This window comes from Sorex fumeus, unplaced genomic scaffold, assembly GCF_029834395.1.
Source record: "Sorex fumeus unplaced genomic scaffold, SorFum_2.1 ptg000026l, whole genome shotgun sequence".
NCBI classification, from domain to species: Eukaryota; Metazoa; Chordata; class Mammalia; order Eulipotyphla; family Soricidae; genus Sorex; species Sorex fumeus.
This window is the reverse complement of record NW_026606083.1, coordinates 16,018,088-16,041,530: the sequence shown is the minus strand read 5'-3', so window position 1 is coordinate 16,041,530 and position 23,443 is coordinate 16,018,088. Positions and strand designations below refer to the sequence as shown.

At 36.2% G+C, this 23,443-nt stretch overlaps 1 protein-coding gene across 1 annotated transcript in view; it reads right to left on the bottom strand.

The window, feature by feature from the left end:
* Positions 1-23,443, bottom strand: part of MALRD1 (MAM and LDL receptor class A domain containing 1) — a 625,529-nt gene that overhangs the window by 152,478 nt on the left and 449,608 nt on the right. Inside the window, exon 33 of the mRNA XM_056114588.1 lies at positions 21,469-21,626. Within this exon, the coding sequence (XP_055970563.1) occupies positions 21,469-21,626 (158 nt within the window). The remainder of the gene's footprint in view (positions 1-21,468; positions 21,627-23,443) is intronic.

Sequence of the window (23,443 nt, the reverse complement as noted above, 5' to 3'; positions counted from 1 at the left end):
GACATTGGTGGTGGGAAATGTACACTGGTGGAGGGATGGGTGTTGTAACATTGTATGACAGAAACCTGACCATGAACAACTTTCTAACAGTGTATCTCACACTGATGCAATTAAGAAAAAAATTCTCACTCAAAGAGTGGACAGTATAACTCATCTTGCTCTTGTTATACTGACATCCCAGAAACACCATCAAGAGTCAAAACTTAAGACGCAGATTTTAAGCATGTGCCAATGTTCATGGCTATTAAAAGTTTAAGGTCAAATTAGATGCATTAAAATGCATCAAAATAACCAGGAATTGAAAAAAATTAGAAAAACTTCCCCAAAGTTTGAAAACACAAAAAGGGATATTTATTGTGAACATTGGGGAAAAGAAGACAGAGCAGGGACCAAAATTGTCCTTGATATTGATTCCACTAAATGAAATAAGTCAATAGGAAAGAAATTTGGGATAGTTGATTGTTTCCAGTCACATATATAAGCAAACACTCATTAAAAGACTCTTCAGTTCCAGAATTTGGTGAACATCTTGTTCTCAAATTCATGAGCATTTTCCCCATTAAGAAAGTAAACAAATAAGAGGCATAAAGTTTCTTATGTAACATATACAAAATAACTCTACAAAATTAAATTTAATTAAACTCAAGCTCTTTCTTTAACATAAATCCTGGTTTTTATCACAAAGGTTCACAATGGAATGAATGAGTTTAATAAATTAAAAAATGTAAAGAGGACCTGTCTGTTGGCTACACATTGCTGGGCTTAGCAGCACCTCACCATCCCTGAACATCTGGCATGAACTGGTCACTAATGCTGGGAATAGTTTGTAGGAAGCATCACCACCTAGATAAAAAGGAATGCCTTTACTGAATTTATTACTCTTTTTCTTGGCAAGATCAACAAATGAAAACCAATTACAAAACCCTATACACATATATTTTCTTATTATCTGTTACTATTTTTTTATTTCTCTTCCTTTTAATCTCTGCTTTGATCCAAATTTGAATGTGAAACAAGTGTATGTATATGTGTGTGTGTGTGTGTGTGTGTGTGTGTGTGAGTTTGTGCACATATTTGTGTGTGTGGCATAAGGAATGGAATCCAGGGCCTTTTATCACCAAGTCACATAACCAGGCCACTAGTATTATTATTTGTTTGGTTGTTTGTTTGGGGGTCATACTTGATGGTGCTCAGGGCTCATTTCTGGCTCTGGGCTTGAGACTTATTCCTAGCAAGGTTTAGGGGATCATATGAGTTGCCAGATATAGAAAACAGATTGGTTGAGTACAAGACAAGCACCCTACTGGTTTTACTTTCTCTTTAACCCAGTCTTCTAGGTCTTAATCAGCCTTCACACTCTTCAAATTCCTTTTACTTTTATTTCCTTTTTTCTCTACTTCTCAAAACACCACTATAGCATTCTGTGCACATTCTTCAGCCCCTACTTCCCTCATTAACAATTAGCTTTTCAATAGATACCAACCTATTCTATCCCATTACTTCACCCTATATACAGACTAAAATATGGACAACTTTACTAAAATATTAATTCCTATGAAATGTTTTGAAAAGTTTGACATGTTTTTAGATACCACCTGTGTACTAAATTGAGCAAGTGCATGTAAGGAAAAGTGTTTCTTTAGCCACAATGGTCAACAGAAAGACCAGAAGGATCATTTAAGAGCTCCTTTCATAGCAGAGTTTTCTTCATGGTCAGTGAGAAATCCAATAAAAGCTAAATTTATATCATGCATTTTCCCTTCAGTAGAAATAATATTTTGAGTTTGCCATTAATCTTGGAAAAAATTAATTAAAAAACTTTTGAACACCCAATATTTTGAAAAAGTGAGATGATTAATATTCTCAAAAATAATTAATTCTAAGTGAATTTGTTTCCAATTTTATGTTTTATTACACCAATTTTACTGAAAATCAAATTATGTTGCAATAACTTACTATTTAAAATAGCTTTTAAATATCAACTATTGAATGTATAATTTGATGACTCCTATTTTTATATTCTACATTTTGCTAGGATATATGTGGCCATTAGCAGAATAATAGATAATACCACACACCATAAATTATAACCTTTACCTTTATTTTCATGATAAAAACAACATAGATTCAAGAAACATAAATATATAGTAACATTTAATATAATAAATAAGGCTATATAATATCTATAGAGGAAATTATAATCAAAGAAACTTATGCCATATGGCACAAGAAATAAAACAAGTTGGTCACTTCATTTAAATGCAAATAATTATCCAAGTAAATTTATGTTAAGATTTTTGCAGAAACAACTCTAATATTTATAAGAATAAACATTCCTTTGGAGGATATCTCTCAAGAGATCTAGAGAGGTAAAAGAAAGTTTTAAAAAGTCTAAATACAGTCACTATTTCCAGAATATCTGAATATCTAAAGTATTAAGGAAACAAATGGAAAGAAATTAATCAGCAGGTTGTTTGGAAGGTTTTTTTTACTGAGATGATTTCTGGGTGACAGAAACACTAACAAGTCATAGGGGCTCATTAGAATCTCTAAATAGATTCCACAGGACATCACAAACACTACATCCATTTAATTGTGTATTAATTCAATAATCTGAGAGAGCAAAATGCACCCTTGAGAGAATCCCTGGACTTTACTTGTGTGAAAATTGACTTGTACAGACTTTAAATTCATATCCCAAGATCATAGCCCACCATAAAAACAAATTTAAAAAGAAGTATAATTGAGGGGCTCGAGAAAGAGAGAGAGAGTACAGTAGGCAGAGTGCTTGTCTTGCACATAAGGGACTTGAATTCCAACTCCAGCATTCCAAATAGTCCCCCAAGAACCATCAAGAGTAATTCCTGAGTGCAATCAAGATGAATCCCTGAGCATTACCAAGTGTGGCTGAAAATTTAAAGGAGAAAAAAAAACGAAGTAAAATAGAGATATTAAGACTTAATAAAGTGGAAATACATAAACACTAAAGGCTTTCAAAAGATTTGGGGGGGGGGGTTAGGGCTCAGGATTTACTCTTGGTTCTGTGCTTAGGGAGGACTATGGCTGTCTTGGGAGAAATTGCATGTGGTGCTAAGGATCAAATTTGAGTCCCGAGTCGCTCACATGCAAGGTAAAATTGACCACTGTACTATCACTCTGGCCCTGACATTTTCAAAAAGATTTTTAAGTGAACCTGAGCCCACCTTTACCAGTTTCCTGACAGCTTTTACATTGCTTCCTATTCTTCAATAGCTTGACTTACTTTCACATGGTACTTCTGCTCTCTTTTCAACACTGTTAGTACAAACTCTCAGCTGGCTTGTTTTATTCATGGATCCAAAATGTCTAGAATACTGCATAATGAGCACTCAGGGAACATTTGTGGGGACCCAAGAGTTAGCTCAAGTGGTCCAGCACCTGCCTGTGTAAGGCCCTGAGTTCAGTCGCTGACCCCACGTGGCCCAATAGCATCTCCTTCAGGATAGCTAGGTGTGGTCCTGTTGGTGTACAGAATTGCCTGATGTGGCATAAGAGGCCACATGGGATGAGATGTGTCAGGAGCATGACCTGCAAAAAAGTAGTAATATTTACTAAAGATTGAAAGAAGGAAATAATGAAATTGGTAAGAACTTTTAAAACATGCCCTTGAAAAAAAACTAGAAGATCAGACCAAAATTTCTCAGGAAACTACAGAGAATATATGACTCACCAGTTAATTATGAAAAGATGTTTCTCATGATATGATTTCTAACTTAGCATATTCAGCATTTCATATTAAAATGAATGTATCTGCTCATAAAATACTGCATTATTCAGTACTGAAATGAGAGGGCAGTGTTCTAATCATGGTGTTTACAGATAATTATTTGTTCACAAAAAACACCACCAACTTCTTTTTTAAGTTTGAATGCCTTTGGGTTATTAAACTGTGATGTTTTTAAATAAGAAATTTATTGCAGACAAGTAGGAGAATGGGCAATTACAAAGCATACATCTAGAATAATTTGAGTTGAGGAACACGCTGTTTCTGCTTTGTCCTTAGTATCATTTGTTTGTGATGAGCATTGCTGAATGTAACCCAGGAGAAAGAACTGAGAAATCACAGCTACTAGACATATGGAAATTGAAATGCTGATTTGTGTTTAGCTCTACGACATTAACCTCACATTCCTTGAGAAAGACAGACTGTTTATGAGTAATCAGAAATGAACTAGTAGCAAAATGCCTCTTAATAACACGTAGCATTCAAGGTTTGCCTGACACATGTTTTCCTCACAATTATGTCACTGCACAGACCACCTCCAAAGTGAATTTCTCAAAGTGAAGGAAAATTTTAGATTACAAAATAGTAAAGAGAAAAACAATATAATTTTGAGTTTATTTAATTTTAGTGTCATATACAAGCACTGTAGCACTGTCCTCCTGTTCATTGATTTGCTCGAGCGGGCCCAGTAACATCACCATTGTGAGACTTGTTACTGTGTTCAGCATATCACGGGTAGCTTTCCTGGCTTTGCCAAGCAAGCGAGATACTCTCAGTAGCTTGCTGGGCTCTCCAAGAGGAGTGGGGGAATCGAACTGGGTTAGCAAGGCCGGCCATGTGCAAGGCAAACGCCCTACTGCTGTGCTATCACTCCAGCCCATCATATACAAATACTTTAAATATTTGGAAAATTATTTTTTGATAATTAAATAAAAACTCATGTTCATTTCCAAGAATATGGCACTCAAAAACAAGAAAAATAGTGAAATCAATCCACAAGACTGAAAATAGGTACAACTACAACATTATCAAAATAGTAAGAGATTTCTAGAACCTTTATGCCCAAAGGGATCTGCTGATGAAAATATAAAACCGAGGAAGGAGCAAAGTCCTATATATGAAAGAAAATTACCCCCTCCTACAATGTAGCTGTTCCCAAGATAATTCTGGAATAATTCAGAGATGAGGTACATAAAAAAGGCCTGTGTATATGTTACAGAATAATCAAAGAACCCCCAAATCCAGGTGTTGGGAGTTGCTGATCTTAACATTTGTGCCTTAGACACTTAATCACTTAATCACTTAACTTCCCTTTAGTCGTTGATTTGCTCAAGCGGGCGCCAGTAACATCTCCATTTGTCACTGTCGCATGCTAGTGTAGCCCAATGGCATCTGTTCGCTCCGGGAACATGAAGGGCCTCAAACCGATCGTTCATGATCTTCACGAAGAAGTCTGACCATCTGGAAGGTGGGCGGCCACGTGGTCTTTTGACATCCCGTGGAATCCAGTTGGTAACAGCTCGAGTCCAGCGGTTGTCTTTAAATCTCATTACGTGACCAGCCCATCTGATTTTCGACACCTTGGCAAATGAGACAGCGTCCCTGATTCTTGATCGTCGACAGATGTCAGAACTCCGGATTCTTTCTCTCATTTGAGTGAAACGTGATTTTCCAAGCATAGCTCTTTCTATTCTTCTTTGGGAGACCTGAATAGCGTTCTCATCTTGTTTGCGGAGGGCCCAGGTCTCTGAGGCATATGTTAATGCAGGAAGAACAGTGGAATCAAAGAGATGTGCCCGGAGCCGGAGGTTCGTCATCCTCTTAGCTATTTCTTTGACGTTCTTGAAGGCGTTCCAAGCCACTATCTTCCTCCTGAGCAGCTCGGGTGCCAGGTCATTTGTCATGTTGACCTCTCGACCTAGGTACACATAGCTGTTGCATTCGGAGATGGTCGTTCCATTGAGAGCAAATGGGGCGTCAGGAACGAGGCTGTTTCTCATAAACATTGTCTTCGTAAGATTCAGCTATAGTCCTACCTTTCCACACTCACGATCAAAGTCGGCCAGCATTTGTGCCGCTTGGCTGATGTTTGGTGTTATTAAAACAATGTCATCAGCAAAGCGGAGGTGGTGTAGTTGCCGACCATCTATCTTTTTTTTTTTTCCCTTTATTGTATTTTATTTTTTTTTAAAGTTGTAGATTTACAATTTTTTGTGCTTTGGTTTCAATTATACAATGATCAGATACCCATCCCTCCACCAGTGCCCATTTTCCACCACCATGGATAATATCCCTCCCACCCCCATCCCCCCATCCCCCCTGTCTCTGTGGCAGGGCAATCCCCTGTGTTCTCTCTCTCCTTTTGGGTGTTGTGGTCTGCAAAAGAGGCATTGAGTGGCAAACATGTTCAGTCCATAGTCTACTTTCGACATGCATCTCCCCTCCTGGGAGGATCCTCCAAACATCCTTTATTTGGTGCTCCCTTCTCTATCTGAACTGCCCTTTCCTCTAGGATACCCGGCTGGCCTCTAAGTTATGGAGTAATCCTCCTGGTGCTGATCTCAGCTATTCTTGGGTATTAATCTCATACTTTGTTACTTTATATCCCCCAGATGAATGCAATCTTTCTATGTCTATCCCTCTCTTTCTGACTCATTTCGCTTAGCATGATACTTTCCATATTGTACCACTTGTATGTAAATTTCATGACTTCATCTTTTCTAAGAGCTACATAGTACTCCATTGTGTAGATGTACCAAAGTTTCTTTAACCAGTCATCTGTTCTTGGGCACTCAGGTTTCTTCCAGTTTCTGGCTATTGTAAAGAGTGCTGCAATGAACAAACAAGTGCAGATGTCACTTCAACTATACATTTTTGCCTCTCTGGAATATATTCCCAGGAGTGGTATTGCTGGGTCAAATGGGAGCTCAATTTCTAATTTTTTGAGAATCGACCCATACTGTTTTCCAGAAGGGCTGAACCAGTGGACATTCCCACCAACAGTGAAGGAGTGTCCCTTTCTCGCCACATCCACGCCAGCATCGGTTGCTTTTGTTCTTTTGAATGTGGGCTAGTCTCTGAGGTGTGAGATGGCATCTCATTGTGGTTTTGATCTGCATCTCCCTGATGATTAATGATGTAGAGCATTTTCTCATATGCTTTTTTGCCATTCGGATTTCTTCTTTGAGAAAGTTTCTGTTCATTTCATTGCCCCATTTTTGGATGGGGTTGGATGAACTGAGAGCCTTCCCTCTAAGATCAGGGACGAGACAAGGATGCCCACTCTCTCCACTGCTGTTCAATATAGTACTGGAAGTACTTGCAATAGCGATTAGGCAGGAAAAAGATATTAAGGGCATTCAGGTAGGAAAGGAAGAAATCAAGCTCTCACTATTCGCAGATGATATGATACTCTACTTAGAGAACCCAATAACTTCCACCAAAAAACTCCTAGAAACAATAGACTCGTATAGTAAAGTTGCAGGTTATAAAATCAATACCCAAAAGTCCATGGCTTTCCTATACGCAAACAGTGAGAGAGAAGAAAGCAACATGAAAAAAACAATCCCGTTCACAATTGTGCCCCACAAAATCAAGTACCTAGGAATCAGCTTAACTAAGGAAGTAAAGGACCTGTACAAAGAAAACTACAAAACGCTACTTCAGGAAATAAAAGAGGACATGAGGAAATGGAAAGATATCCCCTGCTCATGGGTCGGGAGACTTAACATTGTCAAAATGGCAATACTACCAAAAGCATTGTATAAATTCAATGCAATCCCTATAAGGATACCCATGACATTCTTCAAAGAAATGGAGCAAACACTCCTGAAATTTATATGGAACAATAAGCCCCCACGAATAGCTAAAGCAATTCTTGGGAAAAAGAAAATGGGAGGAATCAACCTCCCGAACTTCAAACTGTACTACAAAGCAGTAATAATTAAAACAGCATGGTACTGGAACAAAGGCAGAACTGCAGACCAATGGAACAGGGTTGAATACACTGACATCTCCCCTCAATCATATGCTCATCTAATCTTTGATAAAGGTGCAAGTAATGTGAAGTGGAGTAAGGAAAGCCTCTTTAATAAATTGTGTTGGCATCACTGGACGGCTACATGCAAAAAAATAGGCTCAGAACTCTGCCTAACACCATGTACAAAAGTAAGATCAAAATGGATTAAAGACCTCAACATCAGACCAGAAACCATAAGGTACATTGAAGATAAAGTTGGCAAAACCCTCCATGACATTGAAGCTAATGGTATCTTCAAAGATGCCACGCCACTGGCCGAGCAAGTGAAAACAGAGATAGATAAATGGGACTATCTTAAACTAAGAAGCTTCTGCACCTCCAAAGAAACAGTGACCAAAATACAAAGACAGCCTACAGAATGGGAAAGGATATTCACCGAATACACATCTGACAAGGGGTTGATATCCAGGATATACAAAATACTGGTTAAACGACCATCTATCTTCACTCCCATTCCTTCCCATTCCAGTCATGGCATGATGTTCTCGAGGGTGGCACTGAAGAGTTTCGGTGAAATGGTATCACCCTGCCGCACCCCTCTCTTGACATCAACGATCACTTCTTTGTAGAATGGTGAGATCCTGGTAGTGAATCCGCAATACAGCTCATGGAGGATCCTGATGTATTGGGCTTGAATGCCCTGATTAGCTAGGGCTTCAATGACTGCTTCCGTCTCAACAGAATCAAAGGCCTTCTTTAAATCAATGAACGTTAAACAGAGTGGCATCTTGAACTCCCGAGAAACCTCAATGAGCTTGGTTATTGTGTGGATATGGTCGATGGTGCTGAATCCTTTGCGGAACCCTGCTTGCTCGCATGGTTGTCCTTCATCTAGTGTTCTGCCAATCCTATTTAGGATGACTCGAGTGAACAACTTGTAGTTGACAGACAATCAGCAGATCGGGCGATAGTTGCCAATGTCATGGATGTCTCCCTTTTTGAACAGTAGTACGGTCCTGCTGGTTTTCCATTGGGGCGGAACCTTGCATTCAGACAGGTAGCGTCTGAAGAGCCAGCCGAGTCAGTGCCTTAGACAGAGGTGAGTAAATGTTGTATGGGAGATATATCCGGCATGATTTTCCATGTGTGGGCACTGTGGCCAGAAAACTTAGATGATGCAACCTGAGATTTTCTTGAAGTACTTGTACTTCCCTTATCAGTGAACTAACTATAAATCCATGATAAGAGTCAGATCACTTAATATCAAAGTTCCTCTTTTATACCAGAACAATAAAAACAGAAATATTATATCAGAAATCCTAATCAATATTAGAGGAATGAAATTTCTTAGTTGGTCTGAAATAATGAGATATGAACAGTTAAAGCATATAGTCTAGATCCACCTTTATTTAGGAAGAGAAAACCAATAGCAAATTAAAAATCTATTAAGGACAATTCTTAAAGAAATTGATTAAATTAAACAGAACTGAACACCATCAAAAAAGATTGTTAATTGAAAAAATAAGAAAATAAACCAATATAGTAGTCCTTGAATATTGGGGTGTTCACCATATCTGAGCACAAAAACAAAATGGACTAATATAAAGAGCATTCAGAGTTCTTAGAAATGAACAAAATGATTCCTAAGACTATCCTCTCCACCAGCAATGAATAAAATAGCTGAATCAATACAGATAAAATCGCAAAATTGTTAAATGAAAATTAACCAAGTGATTCTACTGAGATCACAGTGCCAAGAACTAAAAGACACAAACTCTGACAACTCTATTTGTGAATAGCAAAGATAGATCCAGAAGTTCCCATATTCACCTCAAACCTTTCCAAGAAAGATTTCATTAAATAAATTAGAGATAAAAATTGCCTTCAACTATAAAAATTATAAGGACCCCTCAGTTTCCCTGGTAAATTTATAAACCCAGGTGTAAAAGACTATTTGTACCTTTCCTGAGGAAAAAAATATATAGGACATTTGAAAGTACAATAATATACATAGAGACATCAATATATACAAGGCAGATAGGACTTGAATACTATAAAAACAGTTGAACAATGTTGAATGAATGAAGAAAAATGTAACTTTGAGTGTTGACATCAATATCCAGTAAAGCTTGTTTCTAATAAAAGCATATAGCTTTTTTCACTATCAATCTGGAAAATCTTACTATCTGAGCCACTATTTGTAAAAATATATATAAGCAAAACAGGTTGTTTTAGGCTGAATATGCCACACTCTAAAATTTGTATGATGAAGTCTCAGATGTTAGAACTTTAAAATATGACTATATTCGGGTTTAGGGTCCTTTAAAGGTGACTAAATTAAAACAAGGGTGCCAAGATGGGCACGGTTGCATCTTGCTGGTGTCATCATAAGAAGACAAGAAGGGATGGATATTCAGGGCATGACCTTGTGAGGATGTGGTGAGAGGCAAAGGGAAGAGCTCAGAAGAAATCAAATGTGACCATTTCATGATTTTAGACTCTACCCTAGTAACAGTGAGAAACAGGTGTCATTTAAGTTATCTAGCAGGTGATATTTTGTAATGTCAGACATGGAAAATTAATTTCTGAGAAACAAAAAGGAATCCAGTATAGTGTATTGCATATATTATAATTAATAGCAAACACAGCTGTATAATGTATTGTTTTAGTTGATTACGATGCATTGGTGTGGTCTTAACATATTTCTGAGAACATACTTGAGAAACTTGATTAATTGTTCACATGCTCGATCTAACATTTCACCATTTTATTGTCTCAGAACTGATTTGAGAAGATAATCCAGGGCAATAGTATCTTGCTACAGGTCTTCTTTTATTTGAGGGGTGCGTAGGTCAAATCATATAATTAATTTTCAATAACAGATGAGTACTTAAAAATGGGTTTACTAAAAATTAAGAAAATGAGCCACTTTAGAAAATGAGCCACTGCAATTAAAATTTATAAATGCTGGGATTGAAAACCCTAATCAACCTAACTTGACAGGTAAAGAGAAAAGTAAAAAAAAAACATAAAAGAGGCGATTATGAAACAAACTATAAGTCCGTCTTATGATAAAACAGTAATTACATTATGAAACAAACTATAATAAACAGTAATTACATTATGAATTACATCACAATTCAATTGTGAATTACATTGTGAATTCAATGTAAATTCAATACAATTCAATTGTGAATTACAATTCAATTGTGAATCACATTCACAATTACATTATGAATATATAAACAGTAATTACATTATGAAACAAACTATAAGTCCATCTTATGATGAAACAGTAATTACATAATATATAAAATGACTGAATAAATATATATAATATAAACTCTGATTTATGGGCAAAATGAAGTCACAGACTGCAGCTGGTATAACTATAAAGAAATATCTGGAAAAATGAAAAATAAATAAATGGAGAAGATAGTAAGAAACTATTTTCAGAATAGAAATGTCATGGTAATAATAAGTTAATATTTTAAGAAAAGTATAAAGACCTGCCTTTAATATTATAAAAGATTTTATGCATTTATAATTTAACAGAGAATGTGACCATTATATTAAGCTTTATAAAAATTGTTCTAGTATTACTTAAAATTGGGATGTAGCAATTACATGGTGATGAGGATTATGTGGTGACATATACTAATTTCCAAATGGATCTAACTTTCTTGTATTATATACATTCAACAATATGACTTTGAATATAGACTTTTATATGTAGATAGACTGAGAAATTTTGAAAAGACAAGAATTTTGAGGTTTTTAAAATTATACTAATGAAATTTACTTTTAAAATCTTTTCCTTAAATTGACAAATTAGGTAGATGACAGTGAGTCACACTGTTGATGATTATGATATAATTGATCTCTGTGCTTCTATCATCTGTCTGTGTCTCTTTGCCTTGGTATCCAACTGAGAAGCCAGCACTTTAATCTTTCTGTAGAGAATTTACATATGCAAATATGAATTGAACCCATAATAAGAGAGGCACTTCAAATAGAGGCAGAGGAAACAATGTTGAATCAATGGTGTTGGAACAGCTGGCTTGCTGTTTGGAAAAAACAAATCATGAGATTCTAACCTCTCACCATACATACACAAAAATGTACTAGAGTAAATTTACATCTAATTATTAAAATAAATGAGATTTTTTGTTATTTCATAATAGGGAATTTTATTCTAATAATTCTAGAATACACAAGGAACATAAAGATGAATAGATTTCAGAAAAATTAAAGTGTGAAAAGAAAAAATGTTTTGACTTTGAATATGCTAAATTTTCTTTTACATTTTTTTCTCAGAAATCATATGCAGCATGCCTGGATATAAAGTTTTCCCAAACTTCTAAGCAAAGCTGATTGGGAGTTTTGCTCAAGGTGACTTTGCGTCTACTCCATTTGTAGGCCAAGTGTAAGAAATACTTTCTTTTGCAAATTCCCATGTCTCTGTCTTAACACTGTGACTTGATTTTAATTTTTAGCAGCATAGCTGTTCAACTTGAGGTCATTTCTCTTTTCTGCTTTCATTATATTCTAGAAGGAAAGTCTATTTTGAAGGTCAAATTATATTAGCTTCTTCTCTTGAGAGTCAACCTTTGCATTTTAGAAGGTGACTTTCTGTCTTCCCTGATTTAGTTTGGTAGCAATTGATGATGATGATGATGATGTGTGTGTATTATATACATATATATTTATATATGTATACATATATATTTAACATTGATGATGTATGTACATATATATAACCATCATTAGATTTATTTCTTTCTGTTACCTACAATGGAAAATATACAGCATATCTCAACAGTTTGCACTAGCACAATTATCAAAGTATCACTTTCTGTTAAGATCTACCTGTCTATCTTTACTAGGTTGATAATATAAACCTCTGATAATTTTTTGATAGATTATGTTTGTATTTGAATCTCCATTACAAAATTATGAATAATTCAAATTGTCTAGCAAAATTTGTGGCACACCAGATACAACTTTGCCCTTCCCTCGTATTCAATAAGATCTATCATATTAAAATATGGGGCATTAATATTTAGAGGGGGATTCATTACTCTATTCCCCAAAATGGAGAAAAATCTCTGAAAAATACTCTGGTTAAACTATTTTTATCACATATTACCTGCATCATGTATTACAAATTATTGCACCATACCCAAAAGTGATATGTTTGGAACTATGTCTGAGTACATTAATTCCCGTATTTCTTTTTGAAATGATATGAAATGCTCCAGTTGGAGGTATATCCTTTTGGGCAGCTCATTATCACAAATGACATTTGAAAATTATCATCTATAAGTCTGTTTATTTTACTTATTTATTTATTGCTTTTTGGGTCACATCCAGCGATGCTCAGGGGTTACTCCTGGCTCTGCACTCAGAAATTACTTCCAGCAGTGTTGGGGAAACCATCTGTGATGCTGAGGATAGAACCTGGCCGGCCGCATGCAAGGCAAACACCCTAACCACTGTACTATCGGTCCGGCCCCTATAAGTCTGTTTAGAAGACATTTTTTTCTAAATATGATCAATTGCTCCTACACACATCACTCCACTGTTTTCTGATGGGGCAATCTGTACATGCTTTTGTTTCCTTTTTGAAATGCAAAAAATACAGTCCTCTGGTCAGTGAATATGAATCGAAAATGCATGTAATTTATTAACTAAAAACTGCTTCTACACCATATTTTGTCTCACTATTCAATTACGTGATTAACTAAAATTATATATGAATAGTGCGGGTAATTGCTGAATGATACATTATATATCTGTTATAGAATGCCTTGGGCTGGAGCGATAGCTCAGCAGGTAGGGTGTTTGCCTTGCACGCAGACAACATGGCCGACCTAAGTTCGATTCCTCTGCCCCTCTTGGAGAGCCTGGCAAGCTACCAAGAGTATCTCACCCGCACGGCAAAACCTGGCAAGCTCCCCATGACGTATTCAATGTGCCAAACACAGTAACAACAAAGCCTCACGATGGAGTCGTTACTGGGCCCGCTCGAGAAAATCGATGAACAATGGGAGGACAGTGACACAGGACAGTGACAGAATGCCTCAAAGTACCTGGCCATTTCTGGTTCAGAATTCCTCTGTACCACAACCCCACGTCACCATATTTAAGACACAAGATGAAAAGGAGTGATATTTTCCTTTTCTGCCAATCTTCATATTCCGTTTCATGGCTCTCAGAGTAAACCAGAAAATAAATAGAATTTTCTCCTGCATTAGCCTAGAGAAAATAACCTTGGATGCATCAGAGTATTCTAAATGGGCTGCTAAAATCTAATATGAAACTCTAGGTTAGTGATTTACAACCAGAAGTCTCTAGACAAAAGCCTGTCAGCAGGCTTTAGGTGATTCTAAAACTGACCAGAGGAGGCATCTACTAGCTGACAAGTGATTTGGTGGGTCTTATTCTAAACTGCTCACTCAGCAGTTAATCATCAAAAACATCAAAACAAATGAATTAACATGTGTAAGGCAATGCTCAACAGGTTGAAGAGTATGCTTTGCATATAGAAAGTGTGGAATTAATCTGAAAAAAAAAATAACCATAAAATAACCAAAATGTTCTTAGAATTAGAAAGCACCATGAGTTAAATGCACAGACTATGGGAACAGGAGAGAAGACTCAAGGTTTTAGTGTACATGTATTGTATATGGGAGCCCTGGGTTTGATCCCCAGCCCCACCTGGGTCCCTGAGCACCACTGGAAGTGACCCTGGACCACTGACACAACCGTGACTCACAAACTGAAACAGGCCTGCCAGATTGAATGGGGTTCCTGAAACTTCCTTTAGCTCATTTTCCTTAAATTTGTTGAAATAAGAAAATACCAGTTCTTACCTCACTAGATGTTGTGAGGGTAAGATCAGCCAATAAGAAGTAAAGAAGTAAACATCACATTTTTTTGTTGTTGCTTTTTAAACAAATCTCCTTTCACTATCTTCCTAAATTAAAAAAAAAAAACCCTCACAGGTACCTGTTCACAAAAACAGTGGCATCTTGAATGAAATACCTACTCGCTATTTTCATAGGTGTTGCAGACAGTTTTGGGTCTAAAACTAAACTCTCATGTACCATGTTAATGTGCTAGATAAATGCCTAAAATATGAACAGTAGGTTTCTGAGGCTCGCTGAAATGTGCTTAATCATCTGTTATCACTGGTGAAAGTTTCAGAAAGAAGAAGATTCTTTGTCCTATTAGAAATTTCTACAAATTTCAAAATGCTGTTATGAAAGTATCAATTCCAATGCTACTTTTTTACTTATTTCTTTGTCTTTAAAATATGAGTGCTGTAATAAATATTAGTCATTTTTTCAGAGAAATTCTCTTATCTGTGCCCAACTTTATCTAGTCCCGTAAAAATTAGTAATTAACCTAAATTAGCATTTAATATCAGAACAAGACTAAAAGGCTGAATGATGGGGACTAAATGAACTCATGATCATGATCACGATCATTCTGTTGTTCGTCGATTGCCTCGAGCAGGCCCCAGTAACGTTTCCTTCGTCCTAGCACTGAGATTTTTAAAAAGTGCCATATTCAAGGCTCTTTCACGGTTAGGAGAATGAGACCCATCATTGTTACTCATGGGAATTTATTAAATTATTTTTACTCAGATCTTTTGGTGATGTGATCAAAAAGTGACCAGCATTATTGTAAAGAGTGCTTTTAATTTTATACAAAGAGTGGTAGTTGAAAAACAGGAAGAAACTGAGCTAGACATTGAAATATGTATTATTTATGTACATTGATCTGAAAATTTCTTAGCCTCTGAATCAAAAGATACAAATGTGAGTATGACATTTTATTATTCCAAATATTATTCATTATTCATTTCCTATAAAACATGTATCTTCTTTACACAGCATTTTACTTTATAGGCTGTGATAAACCCAAATCATTAAAATCATTTCATGACACGTTTTGTCCAAAAAGTAGTAGGAAGATCATCATTGATACGCAAATTTTTATCTCATCAATTATATAAGTATTCTTGATTTCTTTATAAAATGCTACTTTGAAAGCACATATAATTAGAGGCTAGAGAGGGAGTGTGTGGAAGGACTAAGGCACTTGCCTTGCATGCAGTGGACCAAGGTTTACTACCAGAAACTATCTCTATTCCCCTGAACACTGCCAGGAGTGACAAGAATAAGACAAGAGTAAATTTGTTGAAATAAGAATTTCAACGTACCAATTGGACGTACCAATGGGTATGTCCCCCAAAACAAAAAAAACTAAAAAGTTAAAGATAAAGTGGATATAATTAAATTATATTTAGGGCTGGAGCGACAGCAGAGCAGTAGGGCATTTGCCTTGCACGCAGCAACATGGCTGACCCGAGTTCGATTCCTCCGCCCCTCTCGGAGAGCCCGGCAAGCTACTGAGAGTATCTCGCCCACACGGCAGAGCCTGGCAAGCTCCCCGTGAGGTATTTGATATGCCAAACACAGTAACAACAAAGTCTCCAATGGAGACGTTACTGGGCCCGCTCAAGCAAATCGATGATCAACGGGAGGGCCTTTACTTTACTTTACTTACTTTAGAAAAATATGAACATACAGTTAAGATTGGGCTGGAGCGATAGCACAGTGGTAGGGTTTTTGCCTTGTATGCGGCCGACCCGGATTCAACTCCTCCACCCTCTTGGACAGCCTGGAAAGCTATCGAGAGCATCTTGCCCACATTACAAAACCTGGCAAGCTACCTGTGACATATTTGCTATGCCAAAACACAGCAACAACAAGTCTCACAATGGTGACGGTACTGGGCCTGCTCGAGCAAATTGATAAACAACGGGAGGATAGTGACAGTGACAGTTAAGATTTAACTCATGTTGACTGTAGAAACTCCTATTTTATTCTCAGGTTCCACTGTCAATCAAGCCATACATCACCCGCTCTGGATGTATAGAAATACTTTTTTATATTTCGATTCCTGGAAATGCTTTTTAAACTTGCTAACTTCCGTATCTGTCTTCCTCCTACCCACCTACCCATTCTTTTTCTATCTGTAGCCAGAAAGACCATGTACATTTCAAATGCACCTGTATTTAAACTCCATCATTGAATACCCTTTGATTATGACTGAGTCTGGGTGTTGGCCTCAAATCCATGTATTAAAGCTCTAATCTATAGTATTTTTATTTTGGAGGGTAGCAACCTCATAATTGGGTCATGATCACTCAGATTCCATGAATGGAAATAGAAAAACTACGTGTGAGAGCACAAATAAAGGAGGCATATTTTTCAAATGGCATTCTGGATGAAATTTCTATCTGGTTCTGCCATAACAACAAATGAATCATAAACACTTCTCTTTATCACTAACAATTCATTCATAGAATGTATTGTTCCACACACATTTTTAATGAGAATATGTACTATATTTCACTAATCCCTGTCACTGTCCTCCCATTGTTCATCTATTTTCTCGAGCGGGCCCAGTAACGTCTCCATTGGAGACTTTGTTGTTACTGTGTTTAGCATATCGAATACGTCATGGGGAGCTTGCCAGGCTTTGCTGTGCAGGCAAGATACTCTCTCAGTAGCTTGCCGGCTGTCCGAGAGTGGCGGAGGAATCGAACCTGGCTTGGCTAGGCTGGGCCACACACAAGGCAAACACCCTACCCGCTGTGCTATCACTCCAGCCCTACTAATCCCTAATATTTTTTATTCAGATAATACATTGTTATAAACAATACTGAAATATAAACATAAATAAAACATTTGCCTATATGAATTTGCTTATAACTTTATATGTGGTTTATTCTGATAAACACTATAAATTATTTGGGACTGAGTGATAGATAAAACAGGTAGGGCATTTGCCTTCACAGGGCCAACCTAGATTAAATCCCTTGCATCCCATATGGTACCCGAGTACAACCAGTAGTTTTAATTCTTGAGTGCAGAGCCAGGAATAACCCCTACACATCACTGGTGTAACCCCAAAACAAAAAAAAATAAGCCAACCTACAAAATCACAATAAATCAGTTAAAATTTTGTTTGTTTTGCCTTTTGACATTCAGTTATTTTTCCAGAAAACAAACAAAAAAATAAGACTGTCATACTCATTGTCAGAAGAATTTTGTCCATCAAAAATTTTCACACGTGACTACAATCACATCAAATGCAACAGATCAGTTGTAGAACAATGCTCTAAAAATTGCAAAATGTAGCACTACAATTCCATAATTGACGATTATAAGAAAAGCTCACAATACTCATAAGGAGCTAAATATGTTGCCATATAACCTCATTAAGAATAGGATGGATAGGTTTCCTCTTCACTGATTCTCTCACATATAAAAACACAACCAGGAAAGAGATCAGTCTGAGAAGTACTCAAGATTCTTCAGAAAATTAGAGAAAAAAAGTGAGTCTTAGCCTAGCAAGAGATCCATTCCCTTTTAGGTTTCTGCAAATGTTTGGACTTTCAAAAAGTATATCATAGATTAGGTCACATGTTCCCAATAGTGTTAGAATTTCTGATTTTGATATAGACAGTTACCAATGCCTCACAATCAACCAAGACTCTCCTCCACCCTTTTTATATGACATCAGTCCATTTCTTCATTTTTTCTCTGCCTCTAAACACTCCCCTCTCTTGATATACCTGCAATCTAAGGTAAAGTCTTCACTATCATTTGATACCGTCTTTCCCCTAGGTTTCTCTCTCTATATACCACTGATGAGTGTGATCATCCCGTCTCTGTCTTTTTCCCACTGACCTATTTCTCCTAACATGATGCCCTCCAGTTCCATTCACGTAGTAGCATACTGCAAGCTTCCATCTTTGCGTATGGTTGCATAAGTGTTCCACGGTGTGTATATTATACAATTTAAGTAGGAAATAATAAAAGGAGGGTTTTACTATCTCATTAAAGCAAAGTAGACCCAAGGTTATAACAGAGCAGAAATCATCCTATTTCTCTGTTTCTGTGTGCCTTGTGAGTTAGCTTCTTTCAAAGAAAAAATTGTGTGCCGTTATAAAAGATACCTCCTGTAGTCTCAAATCTCATGTACATCCCTACAAGATGTGATACAGAAAAAAGAGAAGTCTTTGTACCATGCCCCCATGCTGCAGAAGATGGAACCTGACAATGGCCAAAATTAAAGAAAGGGACAGCCAACTCTGGCAGACCAACTGGAGTGGGAAAAAAAATCCTATGCCAAAAATCCAGATGCCTGTCAGATTACAGTTCCTCTCTTAGCATTCCATCCAGCTGATGCCTCTGAAAACTTGGAAACCTTCAGAGCATTGCTACTCTTAATCACTGCCATTGAGTTAGGACAAACAGAAATCACCAAAAGAAAGGTTTCAGAAATCAAGATGGAAAATCAACATTTCCATTTCAAAGGCTGCTGACAGAAGCATAAACACAGTAGTGTTTTACTGGGTAGTTGGCTTAGCTATCTTGGTTAGAATTTACCACTTTACTACTTTACCAATTTACCATTTTACCACTGACCACTTTGAGAATTGCTAAAAAAGATGTGAATATTCATTTTGAATTGAGGAAGCAGCATTTTGTTAGAAAGAGATTGAATTCTGTTTGGATTCATTCAAAATGTCTATTGGTATTTCTATTAGTGTTTGTTCATTCTCCTGTTATCTAACAACCATTGACTTTGTGTCCTCTATTGAAACTATGTTTAAATCAGTAAATGTCAGCATGACAGAGTTTCTTTAAGATCAGTGGTTATAAATTGCCCTGGATAAAATTTGTATAAGACAAAAGGCTAATCTACTGAATGGACACATATTGTAGGAAAAAATTCCAAAATTCTCACATGGTCTTCATCACATGTCTCTAAAGAGTTGAAATGAGTATATTTACCTTTTTTTCATTGACTTCTATGAAAACATACATTAATGTCAGATGTCCTGTCACTGTCCCGTCCTCCCATTGTTCATCAATTTTCTTGAGTAGGCCCAGTAACATTGTGAGACTTGTTACTGTGTTTGGCACATCAAATACATCACGGGTAGCTTGCCAGGCTTTGCCATGCGGGCGAGATACTCTCAGTAGCTTGCCAGACTCTCCAAGAGGGGCGGAAGAATTGAACTTGGGTCGGCCATGTTGGCCGCTTGCAAGGCAAACACCCTACCTGCTGTGCTATTGCTCCAGCCCAATGTCAGATGAGTATATATTATAAACTTTCCTTGCAAGCTTATCACTCTTCTCTTAGAGAAGTGCTCTCTTGTGTAGCAAGAGCTACACTAATAAAATTTTGTTTTCCCTTTTCCCTAAACTTGTCTAGATTTTTCGCAAATTGTTTAATTAAGAAAAAAGATTTTATGTGATTTTAAGTCTGTCTATTCTAAAATTAAGAATTATTCTTTCCCTCAGCCAAAGAATGTGAGAATAAAACCCAATAATACATAAGAGCTTATAATATACAGTTTCAAAGACATAAATCATTTAATAACTGCTGTTCTTTCATAAGGGCAATTTTTGAGATAAAGACAAGTTTAAATCAGTCTTTTTCCTTCCTCCTTTCTTTCTTTCTTCCCTCCCTTCCTCCCTTCCTTCCTTCCTTCCTTCCTTCCTTCCTTCCTTCCTTCCTTCCTTCCCTTCTTCTCCTTCTCCTTTCTTTTTTTCTTCCTTCCTTCCTCCCTTCCTTCCTTCCTTCCTTCCTTCCTTCCTTCCTTCCTTCCTTCCTTCCTTCCTTCTTTCCTTCCTTCCTCCCTTCCTTCCTTCCTTTATTTCTTTTTTTGTGGGAGGAACCACACACAGCACTGCTCTGGTCTTCCTCCTGGCACTTGCTCAAGGATCACTCCTGGTGGGCTTGAAGGACCATTTTGGGTGACAGGGATCAAACCCAGGGTGGGCATGTACAAGGCAAAAGCCCTACCAGCTGTGATATTGCTCTAGTCCTAAAGATAAGCTTTTTAAAGCAAAACTAAGAATTGTAGTCTAATATTCAACTAATTTTTAACTAGACACCAATAATGAAAAAATTAATTTGTTATGATTGAAAAGCTCACTGATCTTTTATATAATCTGACTATAAATGTACCAACTTATCTCTTTCAATAAATGTGTGCAAAAATTTTTTTCTTAAAATAATTAAAACTGGAGCCTATACACTGTTTTAGTGTGAGTTGATAGATAAAAGATAAAGGCTCTCCCGTTGATCGTCGATTTGCTCGAGCGGGCCCAGTAACGTCTTCATTGGAGACTTTGTTGTTACTGTGTCTGGCATATCGAATACTCTCGGTAGCTTGCTGGGCTCTCCGAGAGGGGCGGAGGAATCGAACTCGGGTCGGCCATGTTGGCCGCTTGTAAGGCGAACGCCCTACAGCTGTGTGTTGATATATCTTAAAATCTTAATTTTGCTTTACCTTTACTTTGTGATGAAAAATTCATCACTTCCTGGTCCTCATATTTCTTCATGGACTTACCTAAATTCTTACTAGAAGATACATGTAGTTCCTGCCATATTCTCTTATATTAGATCATCTTTTATAGCATAAATTATAATGTAATTCAGGTGACAGTCACGAATGAGATAACTGGAATGATATCAAGATGAATAACGGCACATCTTGTTAGTTTCATGACCCCAGAATGAAATGAGAAATTAATGGAGTCAGAATTGTTGGTGTATGGCTACCGCAAACACAAAACAAAACTACCATAAACAATTTTCAGTAAAACACAATTCTTTGTGTCTTTTATACCTTTAATATTCCCATATTCCTGGGATCGACGATGTAGAACCAGAATCGAACTATGCACAATCCAAGACTTGCTGGGAAGGATTGGGAAGTAATGATTCTTGCAGTATATCCTTCTTTGGAGCCAGATGAGTTGACATAAAGGAAATGTTGGCCACTACCTTTAAATAGACAAATACAATGAATACAACTTTTTAGTGAAGAATAATATATTTTAGCATGAAGTATAATGTACAAAAGCCATTGGCAAAATGTTTTTCCCCAAAATATAACCAGATATAAATTAAACAATAATCTTCATTTTGTGAAACATATAGATTACATCTAATTCCTATAAATAAAAAGTGTTAATATGATTATATAATTCACCAAATTCATCTGGGTATAACTGACAAAATTGTAATATATTTAATGTGTAGACACAATGGTTTTTATCATACACAGTGAGAGAGGATTTTCACAATTAAGTTAATGAACACTTGCATAACTTCACATATTTAGGATATATGTGTTAGTCACAATAAATATATGAAATACATTATAAATCATTGTGTCATTCTTCTTCAAGAACCATACAAACCACCTCTGTATTATTCCAATTTAAGAAGATGGGCTGTAGAAATAAGAAATATAAGTATTCTTCACCAACTTGTAGAAGTTTATCTCAATTCATATGTTATTGGGGAATTTTGTCATAAACAGATGTTGGGATTTGTTAAATATTTATTTTCTTCATATTTTGATATAATAATATACTTTTTTGAATTATTCTGCAACAAACTGTAGATTGCATATTTTTCAGTATTAAATAAGATAAACATTGAGAATAAATAACACTTGGTTGTAGTGAAAAAATCACTTATTTTCTTGGTAGAATTAGATTTGCTAATATCTATTATGTATTTTTGCATGCATGTTGATAAAGATATTATTCAGTAGTTTTTATTTCTTATCTCTTATGTTTAGCATTAGGACATTACTGGTCTCACTGAATGAGTAAGAAAATATTCCCTTCATTTATTTTATGGAATATATTTTATAGAATCAATATTATTATTCTTTGAATATTTGGGAAAATTAGTCAGGGAAACTATTTAGACTTGACACCTTTTATTTTATAGTTTTTTAATGAAAATTTTTAATAGATATGAACTAATTCAATTTTTTGTGTGTGTGAATTTCAATAGCACGTGTCTAAATAAATTGAATTTTCTCTATTTCTATAATTGTCTTCTTTAATTTAGATTTCTAAATTTTTTGTTTGGGGACACACCCAGCCATGTTTAGGTTTTTCTGGCTCTGTGCTCACAGATTACTCCTGGCAGTGCTTAGGGGACCATATGTAGTGCTGGGAATCGAACTTGGGTCAGCTACATACAAGGCAAGTGCCTTAACCCTTGTACTATCTCTCTGATCACTATATTCTTAAATATATACATTTACAAAAGTGAACGCTCAAATGATATAATTAAAACCAGTTGTCCTTCAAAACTGTCACCATTTTACTTTATTGATAATATAAGAATACAGTAAATTCTATTTTTGTGATTTAGTATTTATCCCCACATCAGGTTCTGGTAAGATAGTTTCTTTTGAGGAAAGGTTTCATTAAGAAAAACAAAATAGTTTAAGAAATCTAATAAATTACTTTTCCCTCCCCTTACTAAAAAGAGATGATATTTCTCTGTTGAATTCATTGAGAATAGTAAGGCTTATGAAGTTAAAATTCCTATAAGTAAGAAGTTCTCCTAACATAGTCTCTCTGGGGATTTATTTCACCTATCCACACCAAGCTCATAGCAATCCATTAGAATTTATCACCCAGGTATTTACTACCCATTTGGGTTCTATTTGTAAGCTTCTGATTAACCTAGTTGAAGATTCTTTGTTTCTATTTATCTCTCTAAAAAAAAAAGGGATTGTGATCTCAATTATTTTCTATTTCTTTTTTTGGTTTTTGGGCTATACCAGGTATTGT